This window comes from Epinephelus fuscoguttatus, linkage group LG10 (assembly GCF_011397635.1).
Source record: "Epinephelus fuscoguttatus linkage group LG10, E.fuscoguttatus.final_Chr_v1".
Taxonomy (NCBI): Eukaryota; Metazoa; Chordata; class Actinopteri; order Perciformes; family Serranidae; genus Epinephelus; species Epinephelus fuscoguttatus.
In genome coordinates this window covers 33572974-33591342 of record NC_064761.1, presented here as the reverse complement: position 1 = coordinate 33591342, position 18369 = coordinate 33572974, and the positions used below count along the sequence as shown (strand labels likewise).

The following is an 18369-nucleotide window of genomic DNA, read 5'->3' as shown; positions in this document are numbered from 1 at the left end:
ATAAAATTAAATCAGGTGTGACCTTTTTTATTCTTCATTTAGGCCTATTCATTTAATCTTGAGGGCTACTTTAATTAAATATTAGTCAAATTGTGTGCAGACCTGAAACAGTGTAAAAAGCACATGGTTGTCAACGCTCACTTTTCATACCCAGTTAGTGTCACATGGCACGGTGAAATGTGTTTTAACTATAAAATTACATTTATTACATTTATATAGACCCTTTTAGGGTCGACGTCACTGTAACATTGTTTTATTATCTGGAGGCAAAACATGACTCTCCACCACAGGGCTGTAGGCAACATAGGAGTCTTAAAATGTCGTCTTGTTGTGTTACTGGGAGCCAGAATAGAAGGAGTCATGGCTCAAAACAAAGACAGCTATGGTTAAATGTGATAAGACGAAAGGACTGGACGGAGGCCATCATCAAAAATGCTCCCATGTGCAGCGCACACTTCATATCAGGTTGGGGAAAAAGTATTTCCTGTTGTAGGGATGAATAAAGTTATGTGTATTAAGGGTTATCATGTCCACCTCATCAGAAACTGGGGAGGTATTAAGAGGAATGTTGGATTTCTCTGTAACGCTAACTTTTTAGTGCATTAGCCAACATTAGCTTCGATAGCAAAACAAACTGGAGGAAACCATTCAAGTGTCATCCTCCTTTGTAAGATTGGCATCGCAATCAACCACAAAGCTTCCTGTGACATCATCCATCCACTGAGTGAGAGCCCTGTTGGTCGAATAAAAACAGATTGTCTTTTTGACATGAATTACTGAAGGGTTAAGCTAATCACACATTCACTCCGCTCGGCGCTCTGCTACTCTGTCTCCACAGACAGAGTAGCTCTGACACTCTGTGAGTGTGGTGCTCTGAATAACGGTACATTCAGACAGTCTTCTGAATTTATGAACACTCCAGACACTCGGAGTTAATATTTCTGAATGCACCCTATTCAAAGAGAAAGCAAGCCAACAGAACTCGCGAGCTCTTGCTAATGTCTGTGGAGAATTGTTTCACCTCCAGCTTAGCCCCGCCCACTAAAAAATCTCATACTGTTTACTAACAGTAAAAGGGTCAATAGCTTGTATTGTCTGTGATTTAAGTCGGTAAGTAAATTGTTGAACTTGATCCCACGGATCTTTTCATGGGCCCCATCCTTTGCGTTATGTGGTGGTCATCTGTACGCTTTGACCCTTCCTGACATTGGGCTTGCTTGGATATAACATAGTGAGATTCTTGATTATGATGATGTTCCCTTTTAATAATATTTATCGGGTAAAATGAATAGCAAGGCAAATCCAGTTGCAGCAGCCCCGCAGATGTCAGGTGTACGCAGGGGCCTTTCTGTTCGGGGGTCCTGGGGATCTTGGCACTTTTTTTAATTATAAACAAGCACTATTTTAATGCTTTTTATGGACTCTGACACATTATTTTCATTCAAGGTACATAAAAATTCCCAGTGTGAACCCTTTTATTTTAATTGTAGATTAAGAACACCACCAAGCATCCTATCAAGGGTCAGATTTGTCACCCATATACACTATATCACTGTAGTGTGATGGTTTAGATGATGTTTACAGACTGTTCCTCATATTTCTTTGAACAGGGGGCGCAAAAGACCCTTTTTTCAGCAGAAAATAAAAAAATATGCAAATCTTTTTTTTTTTTTTTTTTTACAAAACAGAAATTTCCACCGCCCACAGTCACCTCCCAGCCCCTGCTGTCATCAAACTATACACAAAATCAAAATTTAAAAAGGCTCCCTGGGACACAGTCTTACCATCCCGTTGGAGTCTTCTCTGTAATGCGGATCATTTTTAGCAGCCTCGCACATTAAAAACACACAGACTGCGTGTAGTGTAAGTTGTGAACCCGCTGACAGCTCTGAGTGACTGGTGCGTTTGAAGGCGGATGGGAGGCGGAGGAGTGTGTCCAATGGCGCGGCTGAGGAGGCGGTGTACGATGACAGAGAGAGGCGGGCTGCAGCAGCCAGCTGTTGGAAAGCAGCGCTCCTGAGCCATCCGCTACTTGTGCACCAGGTGAATATCTCTGCATCAGCGCGACAACACAACACAAGACTTCATTAAGACATCTCTGTGTTGTTGTTTTTTATCCCTCTGTAGCTGCGACTTTTCCTGTTTGTTTGTTTGTTTGTCTGGTGTCGAGCCGGCGCGTGAAACTCAGACAGAAGGAGATCGAGAGCAGGTGAGGTGAGATGTTTTTGGTTCTTTTTTTGTTTTTCTAAAGCTTGTGCGTTTAGTTTTTTATCACCTCTGTTATTAAACCTTCCTGTGTGAACATATTCATGCCACAGCTGTGCGTAAAGTACCTGTTGCTGTGTCATTGAACGCAGCCTATAGATGAGGCTATATTAGACAGGGATGCTTGGCAACTCGGGGACAGACAGGCTATTCTTAAACGGTCTATTTTGAATGACGTCAGCAATTTATTAGGCCTAATTAACTGCTTACATTTTTTTAAGCTATGTATTTTTACAGTTTTTATTTTTAGGGTTTGAACATCTCGCAGTGCAAAGTGAATATTTAGGATTTGTAGACACATCCCATGACTCTTCATCTGTCTCATCCCTTCAACCTGTTGCCTTTTAAACCCTGTGGCTGCTCAGCTCTAAATGTGCATTGATAAACTCACGTTTTGGGGACATATAAGACTCTTCTTTAATACAAATATAATGTGCTATTGCTTCATTTAAAAGAGCAGAGTTGTCATTAAGGTGTGTCTCATCTTCACAGTTTGCAACAACTTTAAAAAAGTCCTGAGAAACTTTTTTTTGTCTCTCTTTTTACGTAAAGATCAAATGTTCCGCTCATGCACACTGCATGTACTCTTGCTATTCTGGCTGTATCAAGGCAATTCAATTATCTCCTGTTAAAATTAGACAAACATTTCTCCTCCATGACTGTGCAAAGGCCCCGATGAGCGCATGAACCGTCTGACCCCGAAGATGGCACACATGGGCAAACGTACATTTATTTTTACTGATATTAAAATGGCATTCTGCAGCTTTGAAGACAAAGAGAACGAGGCTTTCTCTGCTTAAATTATGTTTCAGTTTTGCTTTGTCACATTCTTCGGGAAGCACCCTTTTTTACCTTCAGTTTGGGAGGATTTATGTGTTAGTTTGTGCAAATTTTGGTTCCAGTTTTAGGCCCCGGTTTCACCTTTTACCAGCATAACACGGGGCTTTGATGTGATGAACACAGGTGTGACTAAAATGACTTAAAAAAAGCAAAACCAAAGCTGCGCACCAGCTTGTTTAGGTGTCATCCACATGACTGCAGTATATAGTGCAGCTTTTCTTTTTACATGTATAGAAAAATATATTCCACAGGAGCAGAGGCAAGACAGTGGTGCAGACACATGCTTAAAGGCTTAACAAAATTGGTTATTCGTGTAGTATTTTGCTTTTTTCCTCACGCGTAACTTAAACCATTGATTAATCTGGTAAATATTTTAATCATATTCAAACTCTGCAAATGCTCCTGCATGATTGGCTGTCACAGGAACGTGCTCTGCCACCTTAGAGTAAGTCATTAGCCTCTTTGGCCAATGTGCGTACACATGTTTAGCATGTTTTTGAAACATTATCAAGCCATCGTGCTCGAAATGACTCATGGAAAGAAACCCATCGAAGCAGAACCCCCAATACTCTACAAAATGCCCTACTTATTTCCCTTCTCATTCATGCGTACAGTTCACAGCAGCAAGAAAAACCACCAGTGCAATACACTCATTTGAACTGATTAAACTTATTAAAATGATGTTGTCAAGCTCTTAGTTCTCTTTGCATGTGCATTGTTTTCCCAAGTGAGGTCCCCAGTGATTAGTCAGATGCTCCTGGGGTATGTCAAAGAGCAGGGCCACGGTTTGCTGCTGCTGCTGTGTGTGTGTGTGTGTCTTTGCTCAGTTTTTTCCACTGTGTCGCCTCTGGGAAGGCATCTGACAAAGGTGCTGTGTTTCCCCATAGAAGCGTGAGACCCAGGGGCAAGTGTGCATGTGTGCAATTATTGCACTATTACAGGACACACAGAGATTCTGCTTGACATTCATATGTTATCAAGCCACTTTTAAGACCAACTGAGAGGTAAAAACGAAAAAAGATCTGCAGGTTTATTTGATTTCCACCTGTTCTCAGTGGCATGTTCAGGAGTTGACTTTACAGATAAACGTCACATGTAGGTGTGCTCTCAAATGGCAGTTGTTGTGCGGGAAAACATCCAGAATTAGCTGATGTGTGAGGCCCGGCAAGGCTTTTCCTGCCTGTCTCGGCCTTTAGGTCTTCAACAAACCTACCAAACCACATAGAGTTTTATAGCAAACTCCACGCCGTTTGGCTGGAGGTGTAGCTATATTTACCAAGCTAGTCATGTGTTTTAACAGGGCGGTGATACCCGTCGTTTTGCTTATATCTGAAGGGGGAGAGGAACTTTCTGTAAAACCCCTGAGATAAAGATCTTTCTGCCTTGTTTAGAACACATGTCCCACTTCCCTCTCCTCTCACCATTAGCGCCATTAATCTTGATGTGAGGATAAATGGTCTCACTTCTGAGAGACGGCTTGACCTGACGTGAGATCAATTCTTTGTGGCGTGGAGGTGTTAGTTAGACAAACCAACGCTGGCTTTTGTGGTCCTTTACTCGTAAGCGAGAGCTACTTGTCCGCAGTGTGCTCTGTTTTTACTGTTGAGACAGCGGCAGTGACGGGTTTATCTGCAGCTGTCAGTGTTGAGGTGTGTCTTGTCTCTGCAGCGTATTCGGCACAGTGGATATCACAGGACTTTATAAGGTAATAATGAGGGCAAAGAGGTGGATTCCTCCAGAAATGCCCCAGATGCCTGTGTGCCAAGCTTACGTTGAGGGACAGCGGGCACTTTAGGGGTCGTGGGAACGCAGGCGCCATATCCGCTCAGGCACCATCAGGAGGGACAGGGGACTAAATATAGAGAAGTCCAATACATGTCCAGTATTAAGGGGAAAAACCAGTGAAAACTGCTCTGGGCTTTGGAGAAGCGCTGTATGATCAGGTCAGAGGAGTCAAACCACCGCTTCATGTAGTCGTGTGACTCATAGTGGAATGTAAGATGGAGACAATTCAGACATAGAGCAAATCTACGAATGTATTTCATTTAGTTTTTTATGAGTTTGCATCAAACTCACTTCATGGCTTTTACCAATAATGCAAAGAACCTCAGTCGTCTGATTTCTCTATAGTGTCCAGCTGTATATGGTCAGGGGCAGGGACAGGAGCGGGGGTTTTCTAGACCAAGAAGAAAAAAAACCGAAGAAAAACAGCGGGTGTGAGTTTCAAAAATGGACATTCTCAAGCCAACCACAATCCATCCATGTCTTTTCTGACCTGTCTGTGCATGAGAGAGGAGTGGGTGGCTTTTAGCGTCAGCCATCTTTCAAAAACACACCGTTTTCCCTTTGACTGTTGGGTTTTTAGCTATTGCCTGCTGAACCTTTAAAAGGAACTATCAGCTGTATTTTTAACCCTGTCTCTCGGGGCCGTGCGGCGCAGCCGAGCACTGAGCTGCTGGCCCGGGGGTAACCCATATTGTGGGGGTGTCAGACTGTGTGGACTGCTGGCCCGGCAAGGGCCGCTCTAACTTTAGACCGCATCGCCTCATGGTGGTAAAAATAAACACCCTGCCCTTACCAAGGGGAAAGGGACTTGAGTCACTTAAACCAAATGGATGACATTTTCCCACCAGAATTTAACAAGCGTGACGAGAGCATGATTGAATAATTGTACTGTTAAAGTACTGTACTGTAAAGTGTAGATGTGTGTAAACAAGAATAAACCATTAGTTCAGTTGCAACTGCGCACAAATGTGACTGACCCTCGAGACATTTTTAGTTTTCCTAAAACTAGAGAAGGAAAATGTTTAATGTATTTATGTGTTGATGTTGTCACTGCTCCAATATGACTGCCTGGTTGTGTTCAGCTACTGTAACACTGTTATATTTTATTTTACAGGTGTCCAAGTGTCAGACAGCAGAAAAAATGGGACGGAAGAAAATACAAATTTCTCGTATTCTAGACCAGAGGAACAGACAGGTAGGAAATATTTTATATAGATATATACCATAACCTCTTTAATGCACACGAACAGTGGGTTTGCCTCAGTAATATTTGCACACGTTTTAAGGCCTGTTTGGAATAGAAACGGTACATAGGCATACACAGACAGTGCAGGAGATGCAACAAAACCTGGACTAAAATTGTCACATGCTGAATAGTCACACACATTGTTAAACTGATTTGCGTAGAAAATAAGTTTTGTGCCCTTGTAAAGATGGCACATAGCATACAGGGCTAATGTGTGTAGTGATTGTGATGTGTGATTTCTTAGTACTGCTAGACTGTGGAGGAAATGTTACATTATGATATCTGGAATGATACGAGACACTTGTGTGATCGTAGTTTCATTTTACAGTAATGGCACCATGCATGCTTCATGTTCAGACTTGCATATTGAAGTTGGAGCCAAATAGGTGTAAATGCACCATCAGTGAGACGTGAGAATTAAGATCCGCTGCTGTACATGTAAGAAAATCTGAAAGATCTAACAGTGAAACTGAGATTTTCTTCAGGGCCAAAAGATCAGTAATGGCACTCTTGCTCTTTCACACTGCACAAAATGGACTGAACACTCTTACAGAGCAACACTGGAAGGAGGAAATATGGTTAAAGCCTAAAAGGAAGATGTATTTGACAGTACAGTGCAGTACAGGAAGTTTTTTTATCAGTTAAATACAAGATAAATCTGGTAAATTATATATGATATATATATTTATACAGTGTAATGTTGATGTCACCTCACAGCCAGAAGTTACATATATTTTTTTGGGCATCACCACACACTGAGGTTATGTCAGTGCGATACTGCAACGTGACAGAAATGTTCACGTCGTGCTCATAACCTATTAATATGTTAATCGGTATATATGAAAAAACGCATCAAACGCACACATGGAATCAGTGCAGACAAGAAGAAAAACGCATTAAAGTGTGCTCAGAGTGCTGGCAATTTGTTTCTCTTATCTGATCTTTGGGACTGAATGTTTTTGGGCGATAAGGTTTGTTTTTTGGGGAGTTTTTCCTTATCTGAATCGAGGGTGTGAGGACAGACAGTGGTGTACGCCGTAAAGATTGTAAAGCCTTCTGGGACAAAGTTGTGATTCTAGGCCGTATAAATGTACTTGACTGTCAACACTGTTGGTACGATTTGCAAGCGTCGAGTTTGGATTGTGTGTTGTGCTTTTCCATTTAAAAAAGCAATATATTTTTACCCTCAGCAGCGGTATATTTAAACAGAAATAATCATTAAACCGATAACACAAAAGGTGTGTAAGGGCTGATTTTTTGGCAGCTAATCCAAGTTGGTAATTTGTTGCTGTTGTTGTCCTCACTCCTGCAGTAATGCTTACGCAAAACATTTGTAAGATTTATTTAAATACTTGAGATGCATATGTCCTTCTAAATCATCAGCTACCGTCTGAAGTTAAATGTGACACAAACCTGCGTGTGGTTTTTTAGGTGACTTTCACCAAGCGTAAGTTTGGCCTGATGAAGAAGGCGTATGAGCTGAGCGTGCTGTGTGACTGCGAGATCGCCCTCATCATCTTCAACAGCACCAACCGTCTGTTCCAGTACGCCAGCACAGACATGGACAAAGTGCTGCTCAAGTACACCGAGTACAGCGAGCCACACGAGAGTCGCACCAACACCGACATACTGGAGGTAGCGTGCATGCTGTTATTAAAGGAAATGACAGTGAAGCACGATTTAGCATCAATTAAATAACATTAAAATGAAAATCAGGTTGCAGATTTTATTCTTTTGGGTGAAAACGCTCCATATGTTGCTTTCCTGCAGCTTGATGGTTTCATTGTGGGTGATTTTCCATGTGCACTTTCTGTTCTGTATCAGACCCTGCGTAGGAAAGGCCTCGGTCTCGACGGCTCAGAGCTCGACAGCGAGGAGAGCATGCAGGTGGCTGCAGACAAATATCCTCTGAGCGAGGGCATGGATCTTTCTGTGGCTCGCCAACGCTTCTATGTCAGTCCACATGCACTTCTGCTATTGCACAGTCACCACAAACACAAGCATGAGCACACACACACACACACACACACACACTGAGCTGTCCTGACGTGTTTTAATGTGGATTTTTCTAATTCTCCTCATTTAATGACATAAAACAGCTCAAAATGACACATTATGATCCTGACATTTTCTTTACTCTTTTTTGTTCTCGCTGTTATTATGGATTTTACTCTTCAGGGCCCGTCCCTCCTCTCACCTGAGGCCCAGTTCCTGGTGTCTGCAGGCTGTGAGAACGGTTTCCCCAACTCCTCTGGATCCAGCACGGCCTCCCACAGACCTCCGGGCTTCAAATCTCTGAGCTCCAGACCCGGCTCTGCCAGCCCTGCTGCGCCACATGCACACACTGCGTTCATGTCTCCACACTCAGGTGAGCACACCTGGCTGGTCCTACTGTATGAAACATTACTAGAGTCATTTTAATTTCAATGCATACTATTGAAAGTAACCTATACAAATCATTATAATGCATATTTGTGTGTGTATACTTTATATCAGTGGTTCCTAAGTGGTCCGGATTTCTCCTTAGTCATCAGTTCAAGGTCCACGCAGTTTAATACATTCGGCGTCATACTTGCATTTGGGCAAGTCGTTAGTCACTCACTCTACAGCAGGGAACAACACTCCAAAATAAAAACTCTGTGCCGAAGAGTTACTATTTAAAAATAAAGTGTGTTTTTTACAAACTTAAAACGTTTGTGTGTCAATTGTGGTCCATTCAGAGTAGACCAGCAACCCACTTTTGGTCCGCGATGCACCGATTGGGACCCACTGCTTTATGTGATAAATTTTAGGTTTAAAGTGAACCATATCATCCACCCAATTTCCTTGATGTGTTTAATGTACTTTACACTCATTTACAGTACCGTTATTTGACTTGTGCGTGACTCTGTGCCAATAAAATAGTTTCATTACAAAATTAAATGTACATGATTTTGAAAAATGTGACTCCCTATGAGAAAGTGATTGCTACCATTAAATTAAAACTCTCCACTGAATTGAAAATATATTTCTTAATACAAAGGCTTCAAACATTCGCAGCTCATTATTTGCACATTGGCATTTGTTACCATATTGAGCAGTGAGCCTTCTTCTCTGTAAAAGAAGATGCAAACCCTTCACCACAATGATCCATTTAATGCTTTTCTTGCTAAATATTTGCTGTAAAATTCACATGTGTGCTGTCGACCTTCTGTGCAACTGGCTGTGAACTCACAGGAAGTGTGTGTGTACGTGCATGTGTGTGCGCACTAATCCACACACGCAGTTGGTCTGTTTTGTGAAACTGGCCCTCCACCAGTGTAACAGCGGCTGTAACCAGTTCTGTGGTTTCTGTACAAAATGTATCACACCTGCCAGTCATGTCAGCCTCTCTTACAGCCTTTAACTATTTGAGCGCCCTATGATGTCATGAAAGACTGATCACTAGCAGTGTTTTTTTAGATGTGTTAAAAGTGTTTTTCGCATAATTGACGTTGATGTTTACAGTTAGTTCATAATGGATCCTGACTGGTCATCGATACACTGATGATACATTATAAACATGAACATGAACGTGTCCTTTGTCCTTTAAACATCAGACACCGATTCAAATGTCAAACTAAAAAAGAAGAAGTTGATTTTTATCACACTTGTGTGCAGACACAGCGCGAGGTGAAGAATGTATCACAGAGAATAAATTATTTCTCTGTAAGTGAAACAAGCTCACATCTCTTTTCACTTCCTGCTCCTTTCTTTCGCTGTGCAGGTATCGGCTACTCTATGTTCTCACATGGTAACCTGAATCGAGCTCTGGACATGAAAAGCCCACCTCCTCTGAACCTGGGCAGTGAGAACCTACGCGGGGAGGCCGCTAATCAGGGCATGGGGGCCACACGTGCTAACCACAGCTCCGCTGTAAGTGATTGTTACTATCCAGTGTTATCTGCACACAGCGGCACTTCTCACACATATGATATGCACATTTCATGCATGCAATGATGTCTCTCCATCACTACAAACTTGAGATTTTCACTTCAACTATTTCTCTTCCCTGTTTGTCAGAGGGGGGTTTTGTACCAGGGTCTGCACAGCAGCAGCTCCATGGTAGCCATGGGGAAGGCAGGGCTGCTGGGTCACAGTTTGGGCGGCTATGGCCTCCCCTCTCCTGGAGCCTCTGGTATGTCTGCAGTGTATCATCTATTCTGTGGTGTTGCTTTATTGCTGAAAGTCAGATGAAACGATTCATACTGCTGTCACGTCTTTTAATAATCAAGCTACAGCCAGCCAACAGTTAGCTTAGCTTAGCTTAGCTTAACATAAAGATGGTAAATAGGGAAACAGTTGGCCTCGCTGTGTCCAGAAGAAACAATATCTGTCTACCAGCACATGCAAAAACACCAAAGAGCAAAAATGAGAAGCGCTGCGACTGTACACTGTGAAAATAATGGACTTATCCACCGTGATGTCATCTATTGGTTTGGTGGAGCCAGCAGTGACCATGCTTTGGACGAGAGGCACTGTAAACCCCAGTTCATCTATGACATGAAATTTTAATGTTAAGTCTACACAAATGCCCCGGATTGTCAAAATAACATAAAAAGTTTATGTTCACCTGACACAAAAGCTTCCTTAACACTCTTAAGTCAACAGTTTCTTAGTTTTGAGTTAATCTGACTGAAATTTATAAAGTCAGTTACACCAAAGTAGTTTAAGGCTAAGAAACAACACTATCATTGCGCACATATTGTGGGGTGTTGGGCTAAATGGGTGGAATTTCCCAGCATGCTATGAGACAACCTGTTCAACCTGAAGAACACTGTGTTTAAATGTGTTTAAATCACTCATGTTACCCGTGACACAGTGAACCATGTTTATGTATTTCACAGTGGTTCTAATGGGCTACAGTTAATGTTGTGGTAAAAGACATTTTGCACCATGAGTTAAGTCGTATACAAAGTTAGTGACATCATGCCTGTGTGGATATTAGGATGTGTAACCTAAAGATGGTCTGAGGTGAAATAAAACGCATAACTTAGATCAGAATCCATCTCTTGTCTGTATTTTAGTTATTGAGAAACCTAAGCTTGCCACCATTTTCACAGTTAAATAACATTTTTAAATAAATTGTTGTAAAATATGTACTCAGTGGTTTTATATTCCTATGACAGAATTAAATGCTCAAACAACGACAACAAAAAAGTTACGTTAAACTGACATAAAATTCCTGTCGGCAAGGGTCATGTGACACATTTATTTTGTGTCTGACGTAGTCAAAACATTTATGTTACTGTACTGTGTTAAACTTAAAGCAAGCTGTTTCCAAAAAAAAAGTAAAGTTGAGTGAGCGAATTAGGGTTTACAGTGTGGTGCTGTGGAGGAGTGAGGGGTCGATCTCACTGAGAAGCTGAGGATACTATCGTCACACAGCCTGTCACTCAAAGTGGCCCGCCTTTAACTCTGTGTAACTTTAAGCCTTGGTAAAATGTAAATGAGTGCGTTAAAAATATATCCCTGTACAGATGGCATGAAGGGGGAAATGAGCTGTAGAGACCAAAACTGTTTTTTTTTGTTCTGCTGTGAAGTTGGGGATTGACTCACTTCTGGAGCCAGCCTCAAGTGGCCATTCGAGGAACTGCAATTTTTGGCACTTCCATGTGGGATTCATTTTCCAGCCACGGCTGTTGCCACTTGGTGTAAACAGGAGGAAAAAGTTAGCTTTGCTGTGTTCAAAGGAAACACAATCTGCCTATCGACATAAATACAAACATCCAGATGCAAAAGCAACAAGTTGGGGCTTTACCAGGGGTTTTGTGCCGCACTGTTTCTGGGCTGTGACCTCTTGCAGTCTTTGCTGGTTGCTGACAAAGTCACCGTGGCCTCAAGATGCTAAAAAAGTCAGTACACCCGTCCAAGAAGTAGTCCTGCACATAACTCCGGATTGTATGGATTAAACAAACAATTCTCCCTGCAAAGCTAAGCTAAGCTAATCAGCTCCTGGCTGTAGCTTCATACAGTACACACATGAGAGTGATGTCAGTATTCTCATCTGCTCTCAGCAAGAAAACAAACAATTGTATTTCCTAAAATGTCAAACTATGCTCTTCTAATGAAGATAATCTGTCCTGTCATTCACAGATTCTGGTTTATTAAAGTCTACTCTGTTTATGTCATCTTTTAAATCATATCTTTCTTTGCAGAGTACAGCCAGCCTGGTTTTTATCACTCTGTTAGTCTACAGCGAGGAGCAGTGAACCCCTGGCAGCCAGCACAGCCGCCTCAGGAGCCCCATGGGCCTCATATAGGCCCAGGGTAAGGATATTAATGTGCAATATGGTACCCTCTGTGGGGATAAAATATGGAATCATGGCAGAAAGTTGAATCGACACACTGTTCTTTGCTCCAGCAATGTTTTTTTAATTCACTCTTGCTGTGCATCATTTCGATCGATCAGATCTTCATCAGGCGCAAAACAGCACTAACAAATATCACGTTATATCTCAATATGATGGCAATCATATATGTGGCTTCAGAAGACAATGAACAAATTACTGACATCTGCAACAGCAAGTCAGAAAGAACAACACAAAGAAAAAGGAGAAAATTTATGAAAAAATAAATATAATTAAAGAAAATGGAGTGAAAAACAGACACATAAAAGAGCAGAAAAAAATAAATAAAAAATTAATGAAAAAATAAAATATGACAAAATCAAAAGAATAAGAAGTTATTGGAAAACATTTGAAATAGAATAAAAGTTAAAAAAAAAAAGGAATGTAAAATAAAAAAATGAGAAAAAGAAAGTAAGTTAGCACATAATAAATTCATAATAAATAAATGTAATAGATGATAAATAGAAAATTCAAATATATGCACTGAATAAGAATCAATCAATCAATCAATGAAAATTAAATAAAATAAGAAAAAATAAAAATAAAATATTGGAATGCAAGTTAAAAAGGAATGTAAAGTAAAAACAGAAAAATTAGAGAAAGATAATAACCATAAATGGAAAATGAATGTCAGTACATAATAATTCATAATTAATAAAAAATAGATAAATTATAATAAATAAAAATTATAAATGTATTTATTAAAAATAATAGACAATACATAATATATAATAAATGTAATAGATGATAGATATATAAAATATATGCATAAAAAGGAAAAAAGATAAAATATTCACAAAATACATTAAAATAAAATCAATTAAAAAATAAAATAAGAGAAAATCAAAAGAAAAGAAGTAGAATAAAATACTGAAATACATTTGACAGTTGACAAGTTTTTTAAAAAAGGAATGTAAACTATAAACAGAAAAATGAGAGAAAGAAAACAACAATAAATGGAAATTAAATGTTAGTACATAATAATAATAAAAAAAACGATACAAATATTTTTTTAAATAAATAAGTAAAATATAATAAATGTAATAGATGATAAATACATTTTGCTTAATGTTGTTTATATGAAGCCAGTATATTTATCATTATCATGAAGCTGGATGAAAATCTCACATTTGTCTTTTTATTCATTTTAATGCATCAAATTTGGCTTTTAATTATCTATAACTGCAGAACTCATGTTTTAACCCAGACATTTCTTTTGTCTTGTTGTTTCCAGGATGTCCAGCGGAGGGTGCTCCTTCCCCTCCCAGTCCTGCTCCTCAACCTCTCCACATCTGCCCTCCCTCAACCTCAGCATCAAATTGGAGCGGAGCTCTCCTGAGCACATGTCCTCACCCACCTCCCCTCCTCTACACCACCTCAGGCAGCACTCTCCAATGAGTAACCCCGACTCGGCTCGCCAAACCCCTCCAGAAGCCCGTCCGGCCAATGAGGCGAAGGAGTTTCCCAAAGCCGGCTACCCACAAGACGAAGAGGAAGGAGGGCAGCCGCTCAGGCAGTTAGAGATAAGTGATGGGTGGCAGAGATAGCTGGCTGCTGCAGTCTAACACCATCTCCCATTCAATCAGCTATCTTCCATCAAAACACACACACACACACACACACACACACATACACACATATATAACACAGAAGATAGCGAGATGGGGTCGATTTGTCCCCGTCATCCCAGAGAGGAACGCCTCTCTTTGTCTCCTCACTCAGAGCTGGTCTCTCCTGGGCGATGGAGAATTTTCTCTGCATCACTTGATCGATCCCACGAGGAGACAGATGCATACAGACATTTGCTTTTTGTTTGGTTAGGTTTAGTTTTCTGTGTGGAGCAAATGTGAATCAAAAAATACAATTTGAAATGTGTTCGTTTTGTTCCGTGACTTTGCTGAAGTTTAGCTACAGCAGCACATCGGGACCAGCTGAATTTCTCCAAAGCTGCAGACCAGTCTGAGTACATATCCGGCTTCAGGGGTCGTCAGCGTTCGACCCAGGTTTGAAAAATACCTGTCAAACTACATTTCACCGTCTTCGTATAAATGTCACGGTGAAAAGCAGACGGCAGATGGAACATGACTCATCATAGCAGCCAGAAGGAACCACTTAGTCTCTGTGTACAGTAAACCTTCACACACCTTATGGCCCTCTCGCTTTATAAGCTTTAATGTTTTAGCCTTTAGCCCAAAATCACTGACATGATCTCTCCACATGAAACCAGTTAGATATCACCCGTCACTGGAGCCTTGGCCTTCTCTGAAACACACTAGGACATTTTAAAGGATGAATTCACTTTTTTCCCTCCAAGATTGTCTTTAAACAGTTCTCACATGCCCATATGTGCACTGAAATATGTTTTTGTCCACTGTAACTGCTGCTCCTGTCCATACTGAAAGTGAAAAGATATCTTCATCATGATATTCTAATATAAGAAACAGAGAATGAAATCCACAGGACTCCCTAAAAACACAGTATTTCACCTTACATCCTGGGTCACACAGAGCGATGTGTCTGTGCCTGATGCGCGCTCTCGTCTCATGGGTTGTGTCCTCACTTTTTGGATAGGATAACACAACTGTAACATAAAAGAGTTGTTTATGAAATCAATCTTTGCCTTAACCCCAAGATTAAACACACAAAACTGTAACTTCAAACAGAGATGATTTTTATGCCTCAGAGATGTTATGTTTTTGGGCTGTTCGTCCATATGATGTATATACATCTGTCCATACGTCTGTACATCCGAGTCGTGTAAACATGATATTTCTTTAAGAATGCCTTGAGGAAATTTCTTCATATTTGGCACAAACGTTCACTTGGACTAAACGAACTGATTAGATTTTGGTGGTCAAAGGTCAAGGTCACTGTGCCCTTGTGTATGTCCCAGTCTCGTGAACACGATATCTCAAAAACAACTTGAGCAATTTTCTTCGACTTTGGCACAATTTCACATGGACTCAGCAGTGAACTGATTAGAATTTGGTGGTCGAAGGTCAAAGGTCAAGGTCATTGTGACCTTACAAAACATTTTTGACCATAACTCAAGAATTTGTATGCTAATTATGACAAAATTTCACATGAATGACTAATAAGATAAAATAATGAAGTGATGACGTTTTACATCCAAAAGGTCAAAGGTCAGCTTCCCTGTGAGATCATAGTGTTCTGCAAAAACACTTTTATTCTGGCCATTGCTCAACATCATATCTCAGGAACAGAAGGGGAGATGTTTAGTCAGATACTGAAGTGGTGACACTAATCTTTGGTGTCCACCTTAAAACTGTGCTGATTGTACAGACCTTCTGTTCTGCCAGGGGCAAGATGTTTATGAAGCATTCATGTTTTCACAGACATTGATTCTTGCTTCAACTACAGCTAACGTTAGACTTCCCTGCAGATTTGCCACTCAGTCCACCTTCTTATTTCCATCAAACCAAAATAATTCAGGATTTTTGTTCTTCGTTCTTAGAAAGGTCACACAAAGTATGAACATGCACTCAGAGCACAGGCTGAGACGGGCTTGCTAAAGCATGCACTGCTGCATCCTGCAAAACCACGGCCGTCAAGGTAAATATCGTGTTTTTAAGGAGTCCCCAAAATCCACAGCAAATTCAAGGCCTCAGCAATGTTTGTAGTACGGAATTCCTTCATTATGTTTGCCCACTCTGTGTTTCAGTACATTAGTGGAGGGCTAGTCAGATGGTTAATGCTGAGCACAGTGTCATGTGGACGCAAGTCAGAGTGTTTTAAAGAGTAACACAAAGAGAGAAAGCTGTACTAAAAACTGCCAAAGCTTCATGTTACCCCCAGATTGATTTAATGTGCATTTTCACTGTGAATTTTGACCCCCATCTCTTACCGTACAGTGGAATCACATTAGGCTCAGTATGGCCAGTATGGACAGGAGGAAGAATTACAGAAAACCAAAAAACTGTCTGCGTTACATGGACATGTGGGAATTGTTTAAAGACAAAAAAATTCTAATCCTTTAAAATTCTGTGCGTCAGTGTCTCTCAGGAACTTGGATGATGTCGGGAAGATTTCAAAAACGGCTTCTCTCTATGTCTGTAAAACTGTAATTGTGGATAAGCTAAGCTTTCATCGTATTATTCCTCCAAATAATATTAGTTTCATCATTTTAATTCACCCCATCAATAAAGTTACGGCAGTCTATTTCAAGTAAAGACCAAAGTGTTTAAATATTATCTCTATGCATTGCAATCAAATACCGCAACAGCCAAAGACGACATGTGTTCATCAAATTTAATTTAAGTAATATTTAAAATAGCATAAATTATTATGTCTGAAGGGCTTCGTTTAGTGATTGCATATTGTAGATATCATGGAGCTTTACTGCCATCGTTGTCTTATGATATTAAGAAATATATTAGACTGCGTAATAATGAGTCTATAGTCATAGGATATTAAATTTAAAAGACCCACTTTCTTTTTTAAATTGAGGAATGTTTGGTTTTCATTTTATCTGTAAATGTACTTTGCACTGTATTTTTGTGCACTGGATTTCTGTGTGTTTTAGTTGCATATTCAACTTGTTCTGCAAAAAGCAAAATATAGTCAGAATTTGGGTTTGGATGCACTTCCACTTATTGTCCACAAGGGGTCATGTTACTTCTTAAAATTTGGGATTTGGATTTGGATGGGAAAGTGCCCATCAGGGGAGGACCAGCCCTAAACTGTTGGTGATTAATTATCTAATGAATCTCTGTGACAAGACACAGGTTCAGTGGTTCACCCTGAACACATGCGACAAATCCATCATGACAAACTCTGCAGAGATTCTTGTTGGAGGTCTTCAAGTTCAAGTGCTGCTGTGGAAATAGCTCCTTTTTTCCTCTTTTTTATGCAGTTATGTGGATTAATATCAGCATGAAGAACCAAATGATCAGTATTCTGATGTTTTGGGGTTGTGTTTTTATATGTTTGCTGAATGCTTCACTAACAGAACAAAGACAGATTTTTATTTGACATTTGTTGTGATTCCTTTTAAATAAAAAGTTTGATTTGTACGTTGATTTGTGTCCTGCTTTTTTTCTCTGCAAAGCAAATTTAGTTTATCATCTTCCTTTAAAAATGTTACTCTGTAGTGACATTTTTTTTTTCATGTACATTCAATTTGAAGATATAAAAAGCCGTCTGCTGTGTGGCTATCAAGCTTTCATGTGTCCATTTATTTAGTCTTATTCACCTCCGTTCCGTCTTTTGAACACACACACTCCCTCATTATCATGTCTGGCCCCTGTCAGGCAGCTCACCACGCAGCCACCAAACGAGAGGAACAAGAATGGACCACTTAAAAGCCTGGAGACCTTTATGTCTTCAAATAAAATACATTCGGCACAAAAAAGGTTCATTTCCACAGCTGGTTGTCTCTCAGTAACTATGCCTGGGTGTTTTCATATATGCTGCCACTATGGAGCATCTCAGCTAACAGCAGAGAGGAGCCCGATCCTCCTCTGTCGTCTCTCCTCCCTAAATGAAAAGAGCCTCTCACTGGGGTCATGTCTGGTCTGCTCCCCTGAGACCAGGCCGGCCCAGTCTGTAGGGCATGTCTGGGTCCTCCTCACACACACACACACACATATGTAGACACATCCTGGTTTCTATAGCAACCACATGCAGCCATGGCCGCCTGACTTGGCCCGCTGCAGTCCACAGATCAGACCGAGGGGGCCTGAGGCCTCCGGCACAGATGCACATAATTAATGTGATTATATAGATATGTCAACCCTGTCACCTCTCAGTTCATTAGGCCGGACGCTCCCACAGACCTGTGACAGGCTCAGAGAGGAGCACAGCACCACTGGGCATGCTGGGTGGGGATGCTGCTTACAAACATAC

The 18369-nt window shown here is 40.6% G+C and overlaps 1 protein-coding gene across 5 annotated transcripts; it reads left to right on the top strand.

Annotated features, from left to right (window-relative positions):
- The first annotated feature begins 1773 nt into the window (after window positions 1-1773).
- On the top strand, window positions 1774-17543 carry mef2b (myocyte enhancer factor 2b). Of its 5 annotated transcripts, none has more exons than XM_049588835.1 (10): window positions 1774-2043; window positions 2128-2209; window positions 6005-6085; window positions 7568-7771; window positions 7961-8089; window positions 8315-8504; window positions 9882-10030; window positions 10178-10292; window positions 12313-12424; window positions 13739-17543. In XM_049588835.1, the coding sequence occupies exons 3-10, from the start codon at window positions 6032-6034 to the stop codon at window positions 14049-14051; spliced, it is 1266 nt and encodes a 421-aa protein (XP_049444792.1). In that variant the 5' UTR covers window positions 1774-2043; window positions 2128-2209; window positions 6005-6031; the 3' UTR covers window positions 14052-17543. The 5 variants fall into 5 exon arrangements, with proteins under 5 accessions (XP_049444792.1, XP_049444791.1, XP_049444793.1 ...); XM_049588834.1 differs by having other exon boundaries at window positions 2128-2214; XM_049588836.1 differs by lacking the exon at window positions 2128-2209.
- Window positions 17544-18369: the final 826 nt, after the last annotated feature.